The 17734-nt window shown below is 42.1% G+C and overlaps 1 protein-coding gene and 1 long non-coding RNA gene across 4 annotated transcripts; both read left to right on the top strand.

Moving 5' to 3' along the window:
* Window positions 1-9425: 9425 nt before the first annotated feature.
* Window positions 9426-10487, top strand: LOC107303629. Of its 2 annotated transcripts, none has more exons than XR_005811181.1 (3): window positions 9426-9701; window positions 9785-9891; window positions 9967-10487. It is a non-coding gene; the product is annotated as an uncharacterized LOC107303629 (long non-coding RNA). The 2 variants fall into 2 exon arrangements; XR_001549587.1 differs by having other exon boundaries at window positions 9778-9891.
* A 1496-nt stretch (window positions 10488-11983) lies between these two features.
* On the top strand, window positions 11984-15747 carry LOC102706914 (nuclear transcription factor Y subunit A-7-like). 2 transcript variants are annotated; one of them, XM_040520960.1, is made up of 5 exons: window positions 11984-12208; window positions 13957-13985; window positions 14099-14167; window positions 14793-14966; window positions 15100-15747. In XM_040520960.1, exons 1-5 carry the CDS (start codon window positions 12166-12168, stop codon window positions 15520-15522), a joined length of 738 nt encoding a protein of 245 aa, XP_040376894.1. In that variant the 5' UTR covers window positions 11984-12165; the 3' UTR covers window positions 15523-15747. The 2 variants fall into 2 exon arrangements, with proteins under 2 accessions (XP_040376894.1, XP_006647991.2); XM_006647928.2 differs by having other exon boundaries at window positions 13879-13985.
* The last annotated feature ends 1987 nt before the right edge of the window (window positions 15748-17734 follow it).

Below are 17734 nucleotides of genomic sequence, written 5' to 3'. Positions count from 1 at the left end.
GCTTGCGAATTCTTTTAATGCCTTTTGGATTAAAATTTTCTACGGTTTATTTGCATGTAGGAAATTGTTGTTGAATTTTGGTAATGACCGAGACCGAATTATTCGATCCTCATTTTGTCTCAAGACCGACTAGTCCTGAACTTCCAGTAATCTAAATCTAGTTAAAGACCGAAAACCAAGACCAAATGGACCGAATGGCCACCCTTTAGTGGCCGCACTGTAAGAATGCGCTCATACAGTCGGACAGAGGAGATAAGGAAAAAGGCAGATCTCAACAAGGAGGCTCTAGCGTTTCTTCAATGTTGCAATTGGTTTTCTTTGATGTTTTACTTACTACGTCTTCTGTGTTGCAGTGAGTATCATTGAACGTTCCATCTGTTTAAAACAATTTTCACCGAACGAGGAAATATTTTCCACCGAGCAATGAGCCAATGACACATCTAAAACAAATTTATATTTGAAATATTTGTCAAACAGAGAAACACCTGAAATATTTCTTTACACATGATGAAAAACCATCTGATTTCAAATCTTCGCCACCACAAACATTATTTGATTCTGAAAAAAAAGACTTGGATACTTGAGAAAATCTATAATGTTTGTCCTGGGAGAAACCAAAGCCCACGATCGTGTCCGGGGTTTCGACTTTCGAGTCCACCTACTGACCATGCCGGATAGCTTGAGCTTAGCACGGGCCTTTGCCCAACAGGCGCACCCGCGGGGACGAAGCGAATTCGCGTCGGCTGGCCGCGTGCTCAAAGTAAAATTCTGTGCATGCGGGCGTGCGTGCGCGTTGGTTTCAAAAGAAGGCACGGGAGGTGGTGCCATGGCGTGCGGATGAAAAGTGGGTCAGCCCAGAGACGAGACGAGCTGCGTCTGCTGCGTGCGTGCGTGCGCGCGTGGTGGCCAGGCCAGGTGGGGCGCTTGCGGCCCGGTTGATCATTAGCCGCGGCGATGTCGCGGTGGATTCGTGGTTCTTTCGCCCGGTGGACCGCACTTGATACGTGCCGCTGCCCGCCGGTGACTGAGTGATGCCCACTGATGCCGAATTGCCGATAGGAAGGAGAGTAAGGCCGCTTTGTTTTTCACACGCACGCTTTCTGAACTGCTAAACGATGTATTTTTTATAAAAATTTTATATAGAAAAATTGTTTTAAAAAATCATATTAATTTATTTTATATTTTAATAATTAATAAATAATTAATCATATACTAATCTATTACTACCTTTTCATACCAACGCATAACACAATCCATCGCCTAAAGGCCGAGAAGACGTGCGGGCCTGATGCTGGTTAGAGGACAGGGCGGGGCCTGCGTCAGTTGGAATTCCAGCAGTTACGATATATTGAAAGTAAAAATATTCTATAAATAAAATTTTTATATGCATATTTTTAATGATTTAAAAGTTAATGTTGAAAAATAAACTTCAGGAAAAAAAAAACTCTAGACATATAAGTATAATAAGAAATGAAAATATGTGGAGTGAGACGTCGCAAGGTAGCAACATCGTTAGGACAAAGGGTGGGATGGTTCAAGCGACCGGCTGGATGAGCAGCATATTCTGTGAACCGATCAGTGTTCAAGACATTAATCATGGTGCGTGGAGTGTTTCATGGCAATTTCCTTTGTAGGTTTCAGCTTATTTTTCTACTACATGTGCTGGCGTTGGTACTGGTCTGCCCATCATGAACTGAAAGTTAGAAAAAGAGATATCTTGCAAGTAAAGAAAGTGTTCATTGCATCGTATCCTTTCTTTGCTCCGGGAAAGAGCTCGCTTTGCCGCTCGAGTCTGGATGGAAAGCTTCTCGATCTGTTACTGACTAACTAGCGACGCATTAATTTAGAATCCCGCTATTCTTTTGAAAAGAAAAGGAAGGCACCCGGCTAATAAACGGGCTAAAGTAAATAGAAATCAGTGAATGGCATATAGGATGTTCTTTTGCGCACCTAGGTGCAATAGCACCTATAGTTTACATGCGATCTCAATAGTTATAGAAAATATTAAAAACAGTAGGTAGCATTGATGACAATGTTTTAAGTTTATACACAAATATATAAGTCTATATTCAATATACAGCTAGAGAGACACAAATAATATAATTAGACAATAATTAGTAAGAGTGTGGTGCACATAAAATTTCTTATTTTTTTATTGTGTTGATAAATTTAGACTTGTATGCTGGTGGAGACTTATAACATCATGGTATATCTTATAAAATATTTGAATTTTCTCAATTCTGATAACTATTTAACCATAAGCATAAACCTAGTCATTTTTATACCGAAGTGTAAAGAAATATATTACCATGGCTTATATAGATGCAATGTGTCAGCATTTTGATGGATCGTAACAACACTATTGTTATAGTCACTTATACGTAAATGACAATTTCATACAGTTCACGTGTCAGTGTCTATAATATTATTGTTAATTTATATAATAAAAGATATGAACCGAGCATTCCCACTCACGTTGATAGACGGTTACTCTTAACGTTTTCACTCCCATCGCAAAAGAAAGAAGGCGACAAATTTTGTAGAACTACTAGGGCTGTGTCTTTGCATGACTCGAAGTTCGCTTTGCCAGCACGCCCACGCCATCGCCGCGCGCCGCGCAGAGCACTCACCGTCACCGTCCGTTCCCAACAAACTCCACTGGCGAGGAGCGCGAGTCTTACACCATGGCTCTCTCAATTTGAACAGGATTTTCTGCATGAATGGAGAGTTATGTGGATCCCAAGGAAGATAAACACAATTGCTGACATATTAGCTAAGGAAGGAAGAATTTCTCAAGTAGCTACCACTTCTTTTACTTGTCAAAACTCTGCTCACACAGAGTTGTCTAGCTCAACTTGTTACGCAAATGAGCTAAAAGATCGCTTTGTCTCAGAGGACTGTATCCTAAATAATGTTTTGTGCTTCTAATATATTTAAATCCTGAACTCTTTGGAAAAAAAAACAACAACACACACAAAAAAAAAGGCCCAAATCTCGAGTGCGGGCAGTGTCATCTGCCCCCGTTTCCACCTGTGCGCGCGGCGTTTTTCAACCCCCGGGCGCCCCCACGGACACCTCCGCACGAACGCACCACCACCACCACCACACCAAAGCCACCTCCTGATCCTTCTCCCCGCGATCCCGCTCACCTGGTCACCCAGCTCCCGTACGTCGTCGCGGCCGCGCCGTGGCGGCACCATCGATCTCACACCATGTCTCCGCAACACAGCGACGCCGACCGTGTCGCGCCGCCGCGCCGTAACCGGGAGAATCCATCCTTCTCCGCGGCGCTCCTCGCCGCCATCTACCACTCCCTCGACGCTGATGGAAGCTTGCCCGCGTCGTCCCCGGCCGAGGGGTCACCGGTTACCGGACGCCATCGTCCCTCGCAGGGTAACCTATCGCCGTCGGTTTCTTCTGTGAGGTCCCCTCGGCTGCAGAAGACGGCGCGGCCGTGCCGAGTCCGGCCTGACCCACAGCCCTCGCTCCTCTTGCCGCCGCCGTCGCTGCTGCCGGAGTCAACGGGGGACGGTGCGGAGAAGAAGAGGAGCAGGAGGAAGAACAAGAAGGGTACCAAGTCGGCGCCATTTGCATGCCTTCTAAATGCTCTACTTTGCAACAGGAGGTCAGCCAAGTCGGCCGAGCCGACGACACCGCGGGCTGTGGCGATGGCGCCGCCGGTCGTCACGGCGGAGCCTCCGTCCGCGAGGTCGATCCTGTCATCGCGAGCTTCCCGGCGACAGTCCGCGGCGACGGGAGGGACCCTGACTCCGGCGAGACGGGCTGTGCGGTTCTCGCCGGTGGCGGTTGTGGTGGACGACGATGAGCACGGGTGCCGGGAAGCTGGGGTTGCAAGGCTGCGTGGAGAGGAGATGGAGGTGGCTGCGGCGCAGGAATCGGCGGCGGAGGCGGAGAGGAGGGTGGAAGAGCTGCTGCGCGCGCTCGGCGTGGCGGAGGAGAACGAGAGGGCCAAGGACAGCAGCGAGTCCAGCTCCGACCTCTTCGAGCTCAAGAGCTTCCCGGCGTTCGACGACGCCGAGTTGCCACGGCGGGCTAACGCCAGCCTCGTGCTTGCACGTCCGCGACCACGCGTTTTTTGAGAGTTGCAGAGCAACTTGTGTTCGGATGCTGATGAATGTTTGGAAATGGCACTGCAATTTCAGCACGCATTCACTTGTCTAGATGGCGATTGTGGCATATCGATCTCGAGTGAACAAGTAAAGCGCATTTTGGATTGGGCCATCAACAATTCACAGGGCGCTTCTTGTTTTTCCTGTAAAACGAGATCATCTGTATGACAACAGATAAGAGTGCAATAAATATAACCATGGTGCCCAGGTTCACCAGCCGGCCCGGCGGTTTTTTCACTTTCGTGTCTTTCTGCTTGCTAGTTGTTTCGATACAAGCAAGTAATTGAGCGTTTTACTTCCACTGTTGATCGATAATTTTTTCAAGCACTTTAACGTCAAAAAGTATGTCGAAGTAACGCTGTTGTTTTAAAACATAAACCATATTTATGAAAGAAATAAAAAGGAAAATAAACAAAATATCCATGCATCTCTTACCAGAAGAACAAGAGCAGTCACGCACTCGTGCATTTCTTGTTGGGCAAAACCATTTGGGCCTGCTCACGTGATGCATCTCACGAATCCACGAAAGCCCAGCAGCTCACGTGATGCACTCTCCGTGAAGCCTTCGAGCCGGCCCAAGCCAAAACCGAGTACCACGCTCGCACGAACTGGAGCAGGATAAGAACGGAATGGATTCGGGCCGGACTTGCTGCCTTTCTGACGCGATTCCAGCGCAATCCGCGGCCAGAGGAGTCTCCGACTACCACCGGAAGACCATGGCAGAGGCAGGCATTCATTGTGGCTCGAAGATAGAGCGACTGGTGGTGGGCCTGGTGGTGGCCGCCATAGTTTTCTGGCAAAAGTTTAGACAGCTGTAATTACTAGCTGTGGAAGAAGGGAAGTTCATCAAAAAGCGGCAAATCTTTAATTGGCCTTATTATATTTGTCTTTGTATTTTTTATGGAGAGACATGACTTATTAATTCTTTGTCACTTTTGCATATGTGAGAGGCACGGTGGACTACAAGTCTCGACATCATCTTCATGCTCTCTTCTCTCTTTTTGCCTCCACTCTTTCCTAACTGATGCAACATGATGGGATTGTTATTGGTTGGTAGAGAGGTAGGCAATGTGGCGTGAAGCCCAGTGACGACAAACCTCATCAAGGCGGTCGAGTATCACGATGGTGATGGCCTTAGATATTGCAACGATGGTGCTTAAGACCTTGGGATGTGGCAAGCTTTGTGAGCTGCGTGACGCTGTGGGGGAACTCTTTTGAGTTGAAGCTGACAAAACCAAAGCGATCGGAAGCCACCAAGATTGTCATGGTGTGCGTCAATGAATGCCACAATCGTGTCGGCCAACCATGTGAGGCAACTTCGATGCCCCCAATGTCATTGCTATTGTCTTGCTCATCGCGAGAAGAACATGCATGAAGCTATGCTATCCAAGCGCGTCGATAAACTTTTCATGGCGTATGCAACATGGGGCATGTCCCTAGAGCACATCAACAAGCTCTACAACATGTATGTCAGCCTGCACAGTGACAATCTTCTTAGCATTAATGTTGAACACCTTTATCCATTAGTGCAATGTTGATTGATCATGCCAATGCGAGAAAGCATGGGGCCATTGGAGGACATACCTGAGTTAGGGGGAGGGGCTAAGCTCATGTCGCTCGGTGTAAGCGGTGATGACTAATGATCATGTCTTGAAGAAAGAAAGGGAGATAGTTCGGATGGAGGAGCACATAGGGGTATGGATCTCGCAGGTGGCACTCCATTTGGAGATTGGTGTGAAGGCCATCGAAAGGTGCATACTTGAAGGGGATAACCTTCTTGTGGAGAACATCAAGCGGAAGTGGGACAGACTAGTAGATAGAAGCATTGTAACTAAAGAGACATACTTGTGGTTGTTAGTGCCGGAGGCTAGGAGCAAGGATAGGATGGAGAGCGTCCTAACGAGATAAAATTAGTGAGATAGGGGGATATATAATGAGTCATTGTCCATGCTAATCGACAGTGGTGTACTGGTGTATGAAGGGGTGGAGGTGACTGAGGCAGGTGAGTGACGAAGGAGAAGGAAAGATGAGTAGATGACAACTAGAGGAGAGAGAAGATAACCAGACAATAGTTTACCGTGTTCCGTCACATATACAAAAGTGATAAATAATTAGGATTCCATATGTTCTGAGTGTCTCAGGAGTAGATGACACACTTATCGATAGCTCTAAAGTGACTCAGTGGTAGGCGATGTATTTATCGATAACGAGGTGTTATAGGTGATTTTGTTAATATTAAGATATGGTTGACTTATCTTTCGAAAGTGTTCATATTAATAGAATGTGTATACGTTTATAATGTTGAGCGTGTGTTTGTTATAAGAGCTTTTGTTTATAATATGTTCGGTAAGAAAAATATTAAAATATATATATAAGAGGTATTCGATGAGTTGTCAGTGATATAAACAAGTTACTTTTCTTCAAATTTGTTACATCGGTTTGTTAGGCCGAGCAATTCCTGCCATTGGATGCACTCTATTATGAACGGCCGGTGAAGAGAGCACGCGCCGCCCTGCCTCCTCAACCGCCGCTTCCTACTCCGGAGTTGGTATCCCCTCCTTGTCCCTGGAGCCAATGCCAACTCCCTCTCCCCTCCTACCTCTTCTATAGTACAGCGCCGGCCGCTGCCACCACCGCCTCCCTCTCACCCCCACATCCTGCACAGGCCGATGCGGCCTCCGTCCCATACCCTGGTCGGCGGCGGCGCCGCCTCCTTAATCACACCCTGGAGCGTCTCACGGAGATGGGTAAGGAGTCAGGACCCCATGCATGGCTGCATGTTGGCTTCTCCAAACCATCAACTTGATCCTGTTGATAACTGTACATAAGACCTAATCTGCTCCGTCTGTACGAGGGTTTGCTTTTGCTTCCTAACGGCCTACCAAATCCATTTGTCTCTTTACCCGGCTGGGTGCTTCGGATCAATCCTCTTTGGGCTAGGAGAAGCTTATGGGTAAGGGGTATTTTCCCTGCTAACAATCTGAACTGTGACTATGGAGAACACATTTTTTTTTTCAATTATCACATAATTTTTGTACTGCTCTGAACTCTTGATGATAAAATAGTAAGCACGTACTATTTGAATGCTATGAGAAAGAGGCTTTGATTTGCTGTCTTACGAAACATGAACAACCTTATTATTGTTCTTTTATCAGTTTAGTCAGATTTTTTTGATCGTTAGAGGTCGAGTGTGCTTCTGAAAGCGCCGGTAAAGAGACTCTCACCTTCATATTTTTGCTTATGCTTATGTTTATAAGCCAAAATTTAAAGTTTCAACATTAAATTTAGAGTTGACTTTAGGGGGTTTTCGTCGTAGTTTATTTTTTAGCTTTTGCTTTTAGTTCGCTAAGAACACAAATATAAAAATTTAATTCATAAATTATTTTTCGTTCGTAAATATGTTATTTCGCTTATTTGTTTAAAAAGCCAAAAGATGGGACAATACAGGCAAATCGCAGTTGATAGGCAGCATACTAGTTGCCTCTCTCACCTGGTGCAAGCTTGACGGAACGAAAATAGAACAAAGAACACACGCAGTCAATTAGTATCAAATTTACCTGTATCATTTCCAAACTCGAAGTTCCAGTGGTTATATACATAACTTCTAGCTGGATGTTTGATTGTGACATATTTTGTGCCTTCATATTAACATGTCTAAGTTCATTCCCTTCCTTGATCAATAGGGGACAGCAATTTAGCAAGCTCTTGTGCAGTATTCAAATGTGCCTGGAACTTTGCTATAAATCATATTTAGGAACAAATTAATAGATCTTTTGGAAAGAATAATGTTCAACTGATTCATAGTAATCATCTTTGTCTAGAAAATAAAATGCTTCCAACTTCAACTTTGCACATAGCTAATGAAAATAACAAAAAACTCAGTTATATTATATCTATATACTTATTTGATTGGCACTGGGTTTGTGCTTTTGCAACTTACTTTCTAGTGAGTACGTTGAGCTTAGAACAAAGGATTGACATGATCAAGCTCAAATCAGTCATTCTTCAGAAACAAGTCCATTTAATCCGGTTTGTCTGGATAACTGCACGATTGCACATCAAACTGCGCAATGATGGTGCATGTGTTATCAGTTCCAGTTTGGCTGAACTGAATCTGGGACAGGTGATACTTTTGTAGCAATTGTCTCACTTCTGCTTACCTTGAATTTGATGTACTTTTGGTCCTTGTGCTGAAACCTCATAAGTTATATGACATGTTGTTCAGTAGCTCTGAATTCAGAAGCACTTGTTTCTGTTTTTTTAGCAATATATCAGTATATCTCTGACATATGACTATTATAGCTGCTAGGCGGTGAGCATAAATAAGGATCTGGTTACTTTCTTGTATTTGTATGGGCTAATATACTTGGGAGTTAGGATTTGATACATGTCCAGACAAGCTTTAATAACCTCTGAAATAGTAGTTTTAACCTTTTGCTGGTAGTGTCCTTTTGCTATATTCTTTGAATAGCTTCAGTTGGAGCACCACAAGCCATTGGAGATTCGGAGTGTACAAGATCCTTGTTGTTGATGTGATCTAGAACTACAATGGCGTGAGTACTTGTGCCTATATTTGACTCTTTGAATTTTAGATGTTTCTAAATTGTATTTATAGATGGACTTTTCACTCAGTATTAATTATTTTTAAATTTTAATTGGATTTTGATTTTTTAACTTATCTATAAATGGACTCCTTTTTGACTTTTGTTTATTCTCAATTCCAAATTTGTATTTCTATTGGGATTCTAACTTTTATTTTCTGATTAATGTGCGATTTTCTAGCCTGTAAGACGAACTCGGTGGCTCATTTTTCTATTACTTTATTACTACAATAGAGAGTATATAATATAAAACAGACCCATCGGTGTTCTTCTTTACCTTTACTTCCTAGGAAAAATAGCATTCACTGCTTTGGTTCTGCTGGTCATTTGTTGAACTACTCTGAAGAGAAGAAATTAAGGAGTATCTAGACCTCTTATTCATATGTGGAACTTAGATTCTCTGCTGAGAAGAATCTTGATACTTCAATGGTACTAGTTACCTAGTTAAGCTTTGTTGTCTGATGGGTGTTCCTTTTTCTTTGTTGCTTAGCATCCCCCTCTTGTTTGACATTTCTATGGCTGTTGCTTTCAAGTAGAGCCTGTACTAGTACACTCTAACTGTTGGGCTTGTTCTGTTCTTTTGTGAGACAAACATGTACTAGCACTACTATTATATTTGTTGAGCTACTGAATCACTGATGTACTTTGCAACATCTCTTAGATCGATGGAGCTTAGGTAGCCATAATTAAGCTGTATCATGAAAGCTAACAGCCTAATTAAAGCAACTAAAACCTTCAGTAGAAATAGCAAGTAGTGCTGGGGAGAATAATGCTTCTTTAGGAAGCCCAGCACGCATGGAACCCTGGAAGTGGATAGTATGATCTCCAGCACGCAGTGCCCTTTTCTTACCTTCCGTGGTGGTCCAGGCATTTGCCCAATTTGGCGTTGTATATTTCACCATTTGGACGCGGTTCTTTTCTTCATTACGAGGGATCAAGTTGTGCCCAATGGGCAGCTACCTCTGCTTAGGTAAAGACCCTTCTCTTCTCCGGTTTCTAACTTTTCTATGGCTCCGTGGTTACCTTACTTCTCCTCCTTTTGTAAGCATGCAGTGAGCCTGACGCTTCAAAAGATGCTTAAATCTTAGGCACTAGCAAGCCATTGGAGATTTGGAGTGTACAAGATCCTTGTTGTTGATGTGATCTAGAACTACAATGGTGTGAGTACTTGTGCCTATATTTGACTCTTCCTAGCATGTAGTGATATCTTATTCTGCTATAGCTTGTCCTTTCAGGAATGCAGGCTAAACAACATGAAAAATACAGTACGGAATAATCGAAACGCAGGCCGCTTTATTTCCAGGAATTGTGATTTGTGGCCGCAGAAAGTAGGTGCCCATGATTATACGTACATTATTAGTAGCTGCTGTTTCTCATATATTTTCTGCAGCGGCAGTCGTACATGTACACTATGCCAGGCAGATAAAGTTCAATGGTTATGCTCCACAACACATCATCATCGTATATACTATATACAACTGTTCAACCGCCATCTCCGATGCAGGAAACAATTCTGAATTCTTCAGAACTGAACTTTCTATTGCATATTTTCTTTGTTTTGATAATGGCAGCAGGATACACCTTAGAGCAGGTACAATAGCAGACTACAAATCAACTATAAAGATATTTTAAGAATATAATAGATGAGAGAGAAGAGGAGTGGCTAGCCAGATGTAGCACTGACCCTGTACTCTAAGACAGAGTCACAGCATGTGTATGATACGTGGATTATTGTATATTTTGTAGGATTATTGTATGAATTGATTATTAAATTGACTATAGATGATAGAGTTAGAGTTAATAGTTGGCTATACTATTGAACTTGTTCTTAGTCATGTACTCCCGTATACTACCTCCGTCCTGAAATAAGTTCATTTTTCATTTTTATATACAATATTTTGACTCTTCGTGTTATTTGAATTTTTTTGTGATTACTATTTTTATTTTATTGTTACTAGATGATAAAATATGAATAATAATTTATGCGTGGCTAATTTTTTAAAATTTTTGTACAAATTCTTTAAATAAGACGAATAATTAAACTTGGACAAAGAAATCGAAAAATAAGATTATTATATAACAGAGACAAAGAAATCGAAAAATAAGATTATTATATGACAGAGACAATGTTTATGGGTCATCACAGCCATCATGCAATGATAGACAATAGACATGGCACTATGTATACCTTATTAAACTAATCAACTTCCTAGGAAGAAAAGTCGCCAAGCCCATGGGAGCCTCATGCCGTCATGCGTGCCCGGGAAAGAATTTCTTTCGCTTTCTTTAACGAACGTTGCTGCTACTAATAATACAGCTAACCAACACGCCCACCGATCGAAGCAAGCAGCTCCCTTCCCCTCCGCATTGGATGCCGTTGCTCCCCACACTCGCGACGAACCAACGGTGTGAGTCGTGTGTGAGCTCAGGGTGGGCCATGACCTGACGTCGCCAATTGGAAGATTTTGGCCAAAACCCGTGTTTTCTCTATTGTTAATTAGCCTGAGGTGACATGGTAACCATAGGTTTTTGCTGTGGGTACTCCATGGACATTTCTTTCTTGCTGTCTCGGTATTTTTTTAAAGCAAGAGGTAACTTGGGTTTTTTTAACGTTGGAACGATATTGATGTGTAATGTATAATAATAGGTGTGAAATGAGATACGTATGGTAATGATTTAAACTTTTATCAAGTATAAGTTATTTTATATTTTGAACCACATGACGGTAAATAAAAGGTTTCTACTCCTTTCGAGAGTTTTAGCGTTTGTTGTTCGATCTGTATTCACATGTTATATCAGGATTAGGAAAGTGTATCACGAATATATTATTTTAGAAAAAAAACATACTTAACCATGAAAAAGTTATTGCACAGCTACAATCATACACAACAAGTTGCACCATTATTCGTTTGTCCGGTGCTCTCTGGAATAAAACGATAGTTTTTTACAGCAATTCATCACCCCGCACTTGGTCATGATAATGTTAGCTCTTTATCGAGAGCTCCCTTGAACAACAATATTTGAACGATAGATCGAGATTCTAGGTACGAATTGGTCCCCTCGTTAAATAAAATCAACAAAAACAGCTCATATAAGATTAACCTATGTGAGTTTTGCTATTGGTAAAGCCAAATTACCTGTTTTTTTCTCTCTCCATTTCCTCCTCTCTGGTCCCCACCTTGCCGTTATATAATGGCGCTCCAGATGTAGGCATACAAAATTGCAATAAAAAATGGTTCTGTAGGCGTTGCTTCGAACAAGGAGGAGAGGATTAAAGAACATCCCTCAGTTGGAATGATGCAGTCGAGGGGGGCAGCAGCGGAAGGGACGGCGGGGAGGAGCTGAGGAGGCTGCAGGCAGGCAGGCAGGCGCAGCGAGCGGCAGAGCGCAGCTTCTTCGCGCGGCGGAGGCACCGAGGGAGGCGCGTGGTAGCCATGCTTCTCCCCTCCTCGTCGTCTCCTTCCTACGGCTCCAAAGGTCATGATCCAACCTCCCCCGCTCCTAGTCCTAGACGATGCAGCTACCCTGATCTCGTTTCCAAATCCGCGGTGACCTCTGGGTGACATGTTTCTTCGTCCAGCGAAACTCTGCGCAGTCGAAAAACCGGGTCTTTTATGTAGGATATGATTGTAAATTTGTAATGGAGCATCTTCTTGACGCGGAGGCTTAGTACGCTGAGTTTTTTGTGGATTTGACTGGTTGCATGTCGTTTTGGTACAAGGATCGGTGAAGCATGGAGATGGTTGACTAGTCGTGTGTGGCCTTGCAAGGCTACTATCGGATGTCTATGAGACTCTGGTGGAGAGTCTCTCCCCTATTGTCTATAACTCGATGGGATGGCATAGTGCGTGACAATTGTTGCGTTCCTTATAGTAGTTGCTGTTATGCATGTTCTTGGGAATTTAGATCATATATATTGCTTGAGTGAGAACATTTCTAGTGCTGTCTTTCTCTCGAACATGGTTTACGACGAGCGATGACTGATGGTATACTCGGACTAGAAATTTAGCCCGTGTACTCCTATCACTGCCTGCTGGTTAATTCTCTTCGTATCTATTTGCATCTGTTGTGTCGTATGGATTTATTTGGTATAGTTTGCTCCAGGCTTATTTTGTTGGGTGCGATTCATATACAGTGCAAGACTATTGACAGTCTTGCTTTGTCTGAAGGAAGTTTTGATTTGTTGATCTTTGCCTAGAAACATAGCTAATCTGGGTGGAAGAAATTTGTAGTTGTCCAGGTTTTAGAATTTGAATGACAGATCAATGAAATCTTGTGTGTTTTAGGTCTGCCGGTTAGCTAAACTTGGGCCGAAAACTCCCAAGATGGACATTGATTAACTTGGAATATTTAACTGTTCATTTTGTGGCACATGGATTTATTATCTGTGTTGCATATCATAGGAGTTGATTAGTTTTCAGTTAAGACTTCAATTAGAAAGTATGGAGGAAAACTATTTAGTTGGCAAGCATTTTCTTCAATATTAGCATGAGTACCAGTAGTTACAAAGGAACAATGATGCCTTGAAACATATTTGATTTAAACCATTCCTGCTAACTAGAATTTTTTTGAATTATTAAAGAGCTGAAGACATACTAATTAAACTCAGCATGTACCACTTTCAAGTTACACATACACAAACTTGCACACTAAAACATGCACAAATATGTATCAGGGTGTGCTTCAAATTGTGGACATCAGCATTTAAGCCTTGGACTCAAACCCTAGGGTGCTAATAAACTTTAGTGCACCTTGCCGTCAGGACATTTGGAGAGTAGAAAATGCCATTGTTTTTTGCTTAGAGGAGTAGAGCTACTAGTAAGAAACTTGTTGACAGAAACAAGAGATTCATTTCCTTCCCTGGATGATTCACTAACCAACATATCTTCAACAATCAGCTAAAAATGTGTTCCTGGCACACTAGGTAGAACCACGGAACTGACAAGATATTGGCATAAAAATTGTCATGCAAATTTAAAACAGTGCTTGCTTAGCATCAGTGACACCTAAATACTACTTTAACGTTTTGAGGATGTTATTTCTGTTTTGTGTTTATCTGATTTGGATAATGTCAATGTACTTCCCGTATTTTCCCATGTTTCCTTTTCTAATCTAACAATGTACAGTACATCTCAATCTGTCATCAGGTGACTCCTTCAGGAAAACTGTTGATGGTCTTATGAGGTCAACTTTAACTTTTGATAATAATAATTCTGTACTGCCAGGTCAAAACATTGATTACGGTCAGCCAATGGTAAGACCCGGTCACGTAGCCAGACATTAGTTTTGACATCACTAACAAAGTCCATTATTCCTTATGTTTTTATGTAACCAGGCATCTGATATTATTTTCCACATATTATACAGTCTTGCATTTCATACCCATACAATGATTCTGGTTCAGGAGTTTGGGCATCCTACAAGTCACGCTCAGTGGTATGTTCTTGTAACAACAAGTCGATTCAATTCTCTCGTGGTCTTCAAACTACTGCATAAGAAGATAATAAACTAGTAACAATAATATTTATCAACAAATATAGTTATGTAGGTATAATACATGTATTTCAGGTCATGCTTAGCAGATTCCAGTATTTATACATGAACAGCACAACTTGATGCAATTTAGTGTACAAACTTAATATTAATATGTCATTAGTTTTCCCGTTTTCCATGTCAATTAGACATTGACTAGCTGGCTGGTTCCACATAAAAATGGATGAATTATCAACACAGCCTTGACAGCGTAGTACTTCTGAAACAAAGAGATTAGTTTTTTAAATTATTTTAGATTTTTCCAAAATCACATGTAAATTTTGTAGGCTGATACATAAATTTCACAGTGAGAAGCCATAATTATTGTCCATTTGAGTAATGAAGTAACATGCAGTTCATAATTCTTGGAACTAATTGATATACGTGTGTACGCACATTAGATCAATATTATTATTCTGGGAGATGCAGTAGTTAGGCATACCATGTGCATGCACATCTCTTGGGGCGTCCCAGCTTATTTTTATCTATGTTTTTATGGATCTTGCCTAATCAGTTATACTTAAAACAGTTCCATCCTCAAATTGTGGGAGGAGGCACATCGACAAGAGTTCCTTTGCCCTCCCTGGAGATAGCAGATGATGAACCCATATATGTCAATCCCAAACAATATCATGGAATTCTTCGCAGAAGACAGCTGCGTGCTAAGCTAGAGGCCCAGAATAAGCTTGTCAAAACCCGAAAGGTCCTTGCCACTGCCAACTGATCCTTTGATTTTTTACCTTGCACTGCCATCAGCTGTGCATGTTGCATGAATCTTTTATAATATTGTTAACCACCCTGCTTGGCATAATATTTAACACAATCTCCATGCGCAGCCGTACCTTCATGAATCTCGGCATCGACATGCAATGAAAAGGGCAAGAGGCTCTGGTGGGCGATTTCTCAATACTAAGCAGCTCGAGCAACAGCAGCAGTCTCACACTACATCGACCAAGGCCACCACAGACAGCCAAAATTCTTCAGGTTCAACCCATCTACGTCTTGGTGGTGGTGGTGCAATCGGAGATCAAACTTCGCTACCGTTCAAAGCAGTGGATTCACAAGATAAGATCAAGAGAGTGGCAGCCTCTGCTTCCACCTTCACTGTGACTTCTGCGGTGCACAATGACGACGCCTTCTTCGACCGCCATGGCCACCATCTCAGTAGCTTCTCCGGCCATTTTGGTCAGTCAGGTGCACAAGGTGGCGTCGGCAGCAGGCATAACGGGACACAGCATAGGGTTTCTGCTATGAGATGAGCAGCGTTTGCGAATCATCAAATATGGTGTGGTCTTGATCCCCTGCTTTAGGCAATTCATCCTTGGCTTAAGTTTCATGGTTTGTTTAGGACTTCAGAGATGCTTTCATAGTTCTGTGCCTTTTGCAGCCCAATAAGTGTGGGCTTAATTGTGATGTGATATATTAAAGTATCGGTCTGATGGATTCGCCCTTGTTTCAATAAACACTTCCCTGTTAGTTGTACACAATGTGTTGGAGGGTTATGCAATGTGCATTAGTATTCCAGCGTACTGTCCATGGTAAACCTTGAAATAAAACTGATAGCGGCGAATTGGTGATTTTTCTTCCTTTTCCATGAATCGAGTGGAAAATCAAAGCTAACCAAAATAATTTTAGAATGGCTAGACAGTGACGAAGCACAGAAGATATCCTCGTGTGAAGAAATAGAAAGAAAGCTACGTTCTGACAGGTAGCGATGGGATGGCTGTTGGTTGATCTGCGGGTATTTTAAGGAAATCCTAATTTAATTAAATGAACTAAATTTTATTTTATGGTAAACCTTAGTTTATTTTGTTAAATTAGAGTTGACCCTCAACTACTTATGGGTCGACCCATACCCATCCTTACTGACATTTTTCTTGTTTAACTTTTTCACGGAAAAAGCTAAATAAAAAATACTTATATATATAACTTTTATATATGTGTTTATAGCGATACAAAATCATTGGCTAAAAAATAAATTAAGATAAAATAATATCAAAATCAGCTTTAAAATTTAGGATAATTAGATTCATGCCATTATAAATTTACCAGTTTTAAAATATGCCATTATTATTCGTCTAATTGTAAGTTCGTCTAATTGTAAGGATGTTATTATAATTTTAGAACTATTTTAGATATGGAACCAGAAAATTTAAATTTTAGCTTATAAGTTAAACAGAAATGGAAAGATTAGGCAAATCTTGTGCATTTACACGACCGGTATGCCCATGGGTGAACGTTGGTGTAATTCCACCTGATTTTCTGCATGAACGTAAAGAAATCTTACTGTATAATTGCAAGTGATTCGGTGTGAATCCTATAAATTAAGGTGATTCAATTCCATGAATGAAAAAAAAACCGGATTTAACCCATTCCAAACTCAACAAGCACAGTACCCACTATTGAAAAACAAGAGCGTGACTGCCCATAAAAGCATTTCACTTGTTCTCAATTCTTGATTGATCTTGTGAGAACAGAATCAGAGATGAAGAACAGGCAAATAGTAGCTCTCCTTCTTGCCTCTGTTTTTCTGGTGTCAACGTCATCCTCGGGTAACATATAAACACTTCTCTTAGCTATTGCTTAAATACACGCAGTTTTGTAGCGATCGCATTGCAACGACAGTGCTAGCAATTTCTTCTGTGCTCTGCAATCCAATGTTGTGTAGGTTTGGCGGCCAAGTGCACTACGGAGTATACCTGCACCATCTTCATCTACAAGGGCGCGTGCGAGCCGTCCAAGTGCTACGCCGATTGCGCCGCCGCGTACAAGGGCGTAGGGGAAGGCCAGTGCTTCCCTCAGCAAGGGTGCAGGTGCTCCTACTGCTGCAAGACAAGGCCGGCCGCCGCCGCCGCCGCCGCAAATATAGCCGCAGCCGCATGAATCCAGCCAGGAGTTCTCCTTGCCTGTTTTACTGATTCTAAACTCTGAATTTACTTTTTTTTTTCCTGAAAGAGGAATCTGAACTCTGAAGTTTATTTGAGAAGGAATGTTCTGAACTCTGAATTAACATGAAAGGTCTGAAGTTTGATCCTGCCTTGCGCATGAAACAATCAATTGTATGGGTTCGTGGCCAAAACCATGTCCTACAATAAAACGACGTTGAATGGAACGACCATACCAAGTGATTGAAGAGAAAAATGACTGACTAAACCACTTTAAACTTATTAAGTTAACTGTTACTCGGTGAATATTTGAGAAAATAAAGACTTTACATTCATATAGTTCTAAGATACCAAAGTATCGGTGATATGAAAACTAGGATACCCTTAACAATGGCTCAGAGCGTCTTAGGACCCGAGGTATGCCCTTGTAGGAGGGGTCTTGTTGCCCCAGCCTCCTCAACGAGCAAGCGGGCGCTGAGCAGGCCCGGTGCCCACCAACATGGCACACTCATTGTGTTCCAATGGCCCCCCCCCAAGAGAGGTATGCAAGAATCAGAGCACCTCACTAATAGCACGTAGCATCAAT

The sequence above is a fragment of the Oryza brachyantha genome, chromosome 2, assembly GCF_000231095.2.
Source record: "Oryza brachyantha chromosome 2, ObraRS2, whole genome shotgun sequence".
NCBI lineage: Eukaryota > Viridiplantae > Streptophyta > Magnoliopsida > Poales > Poaceae > Oryza > Oryza brachyantha.
The sequence above is the reverse complement of the archived record's forward strand: the minus strand, read 5'-3'. Positions and strand labels throughout refer to the sequence as shown.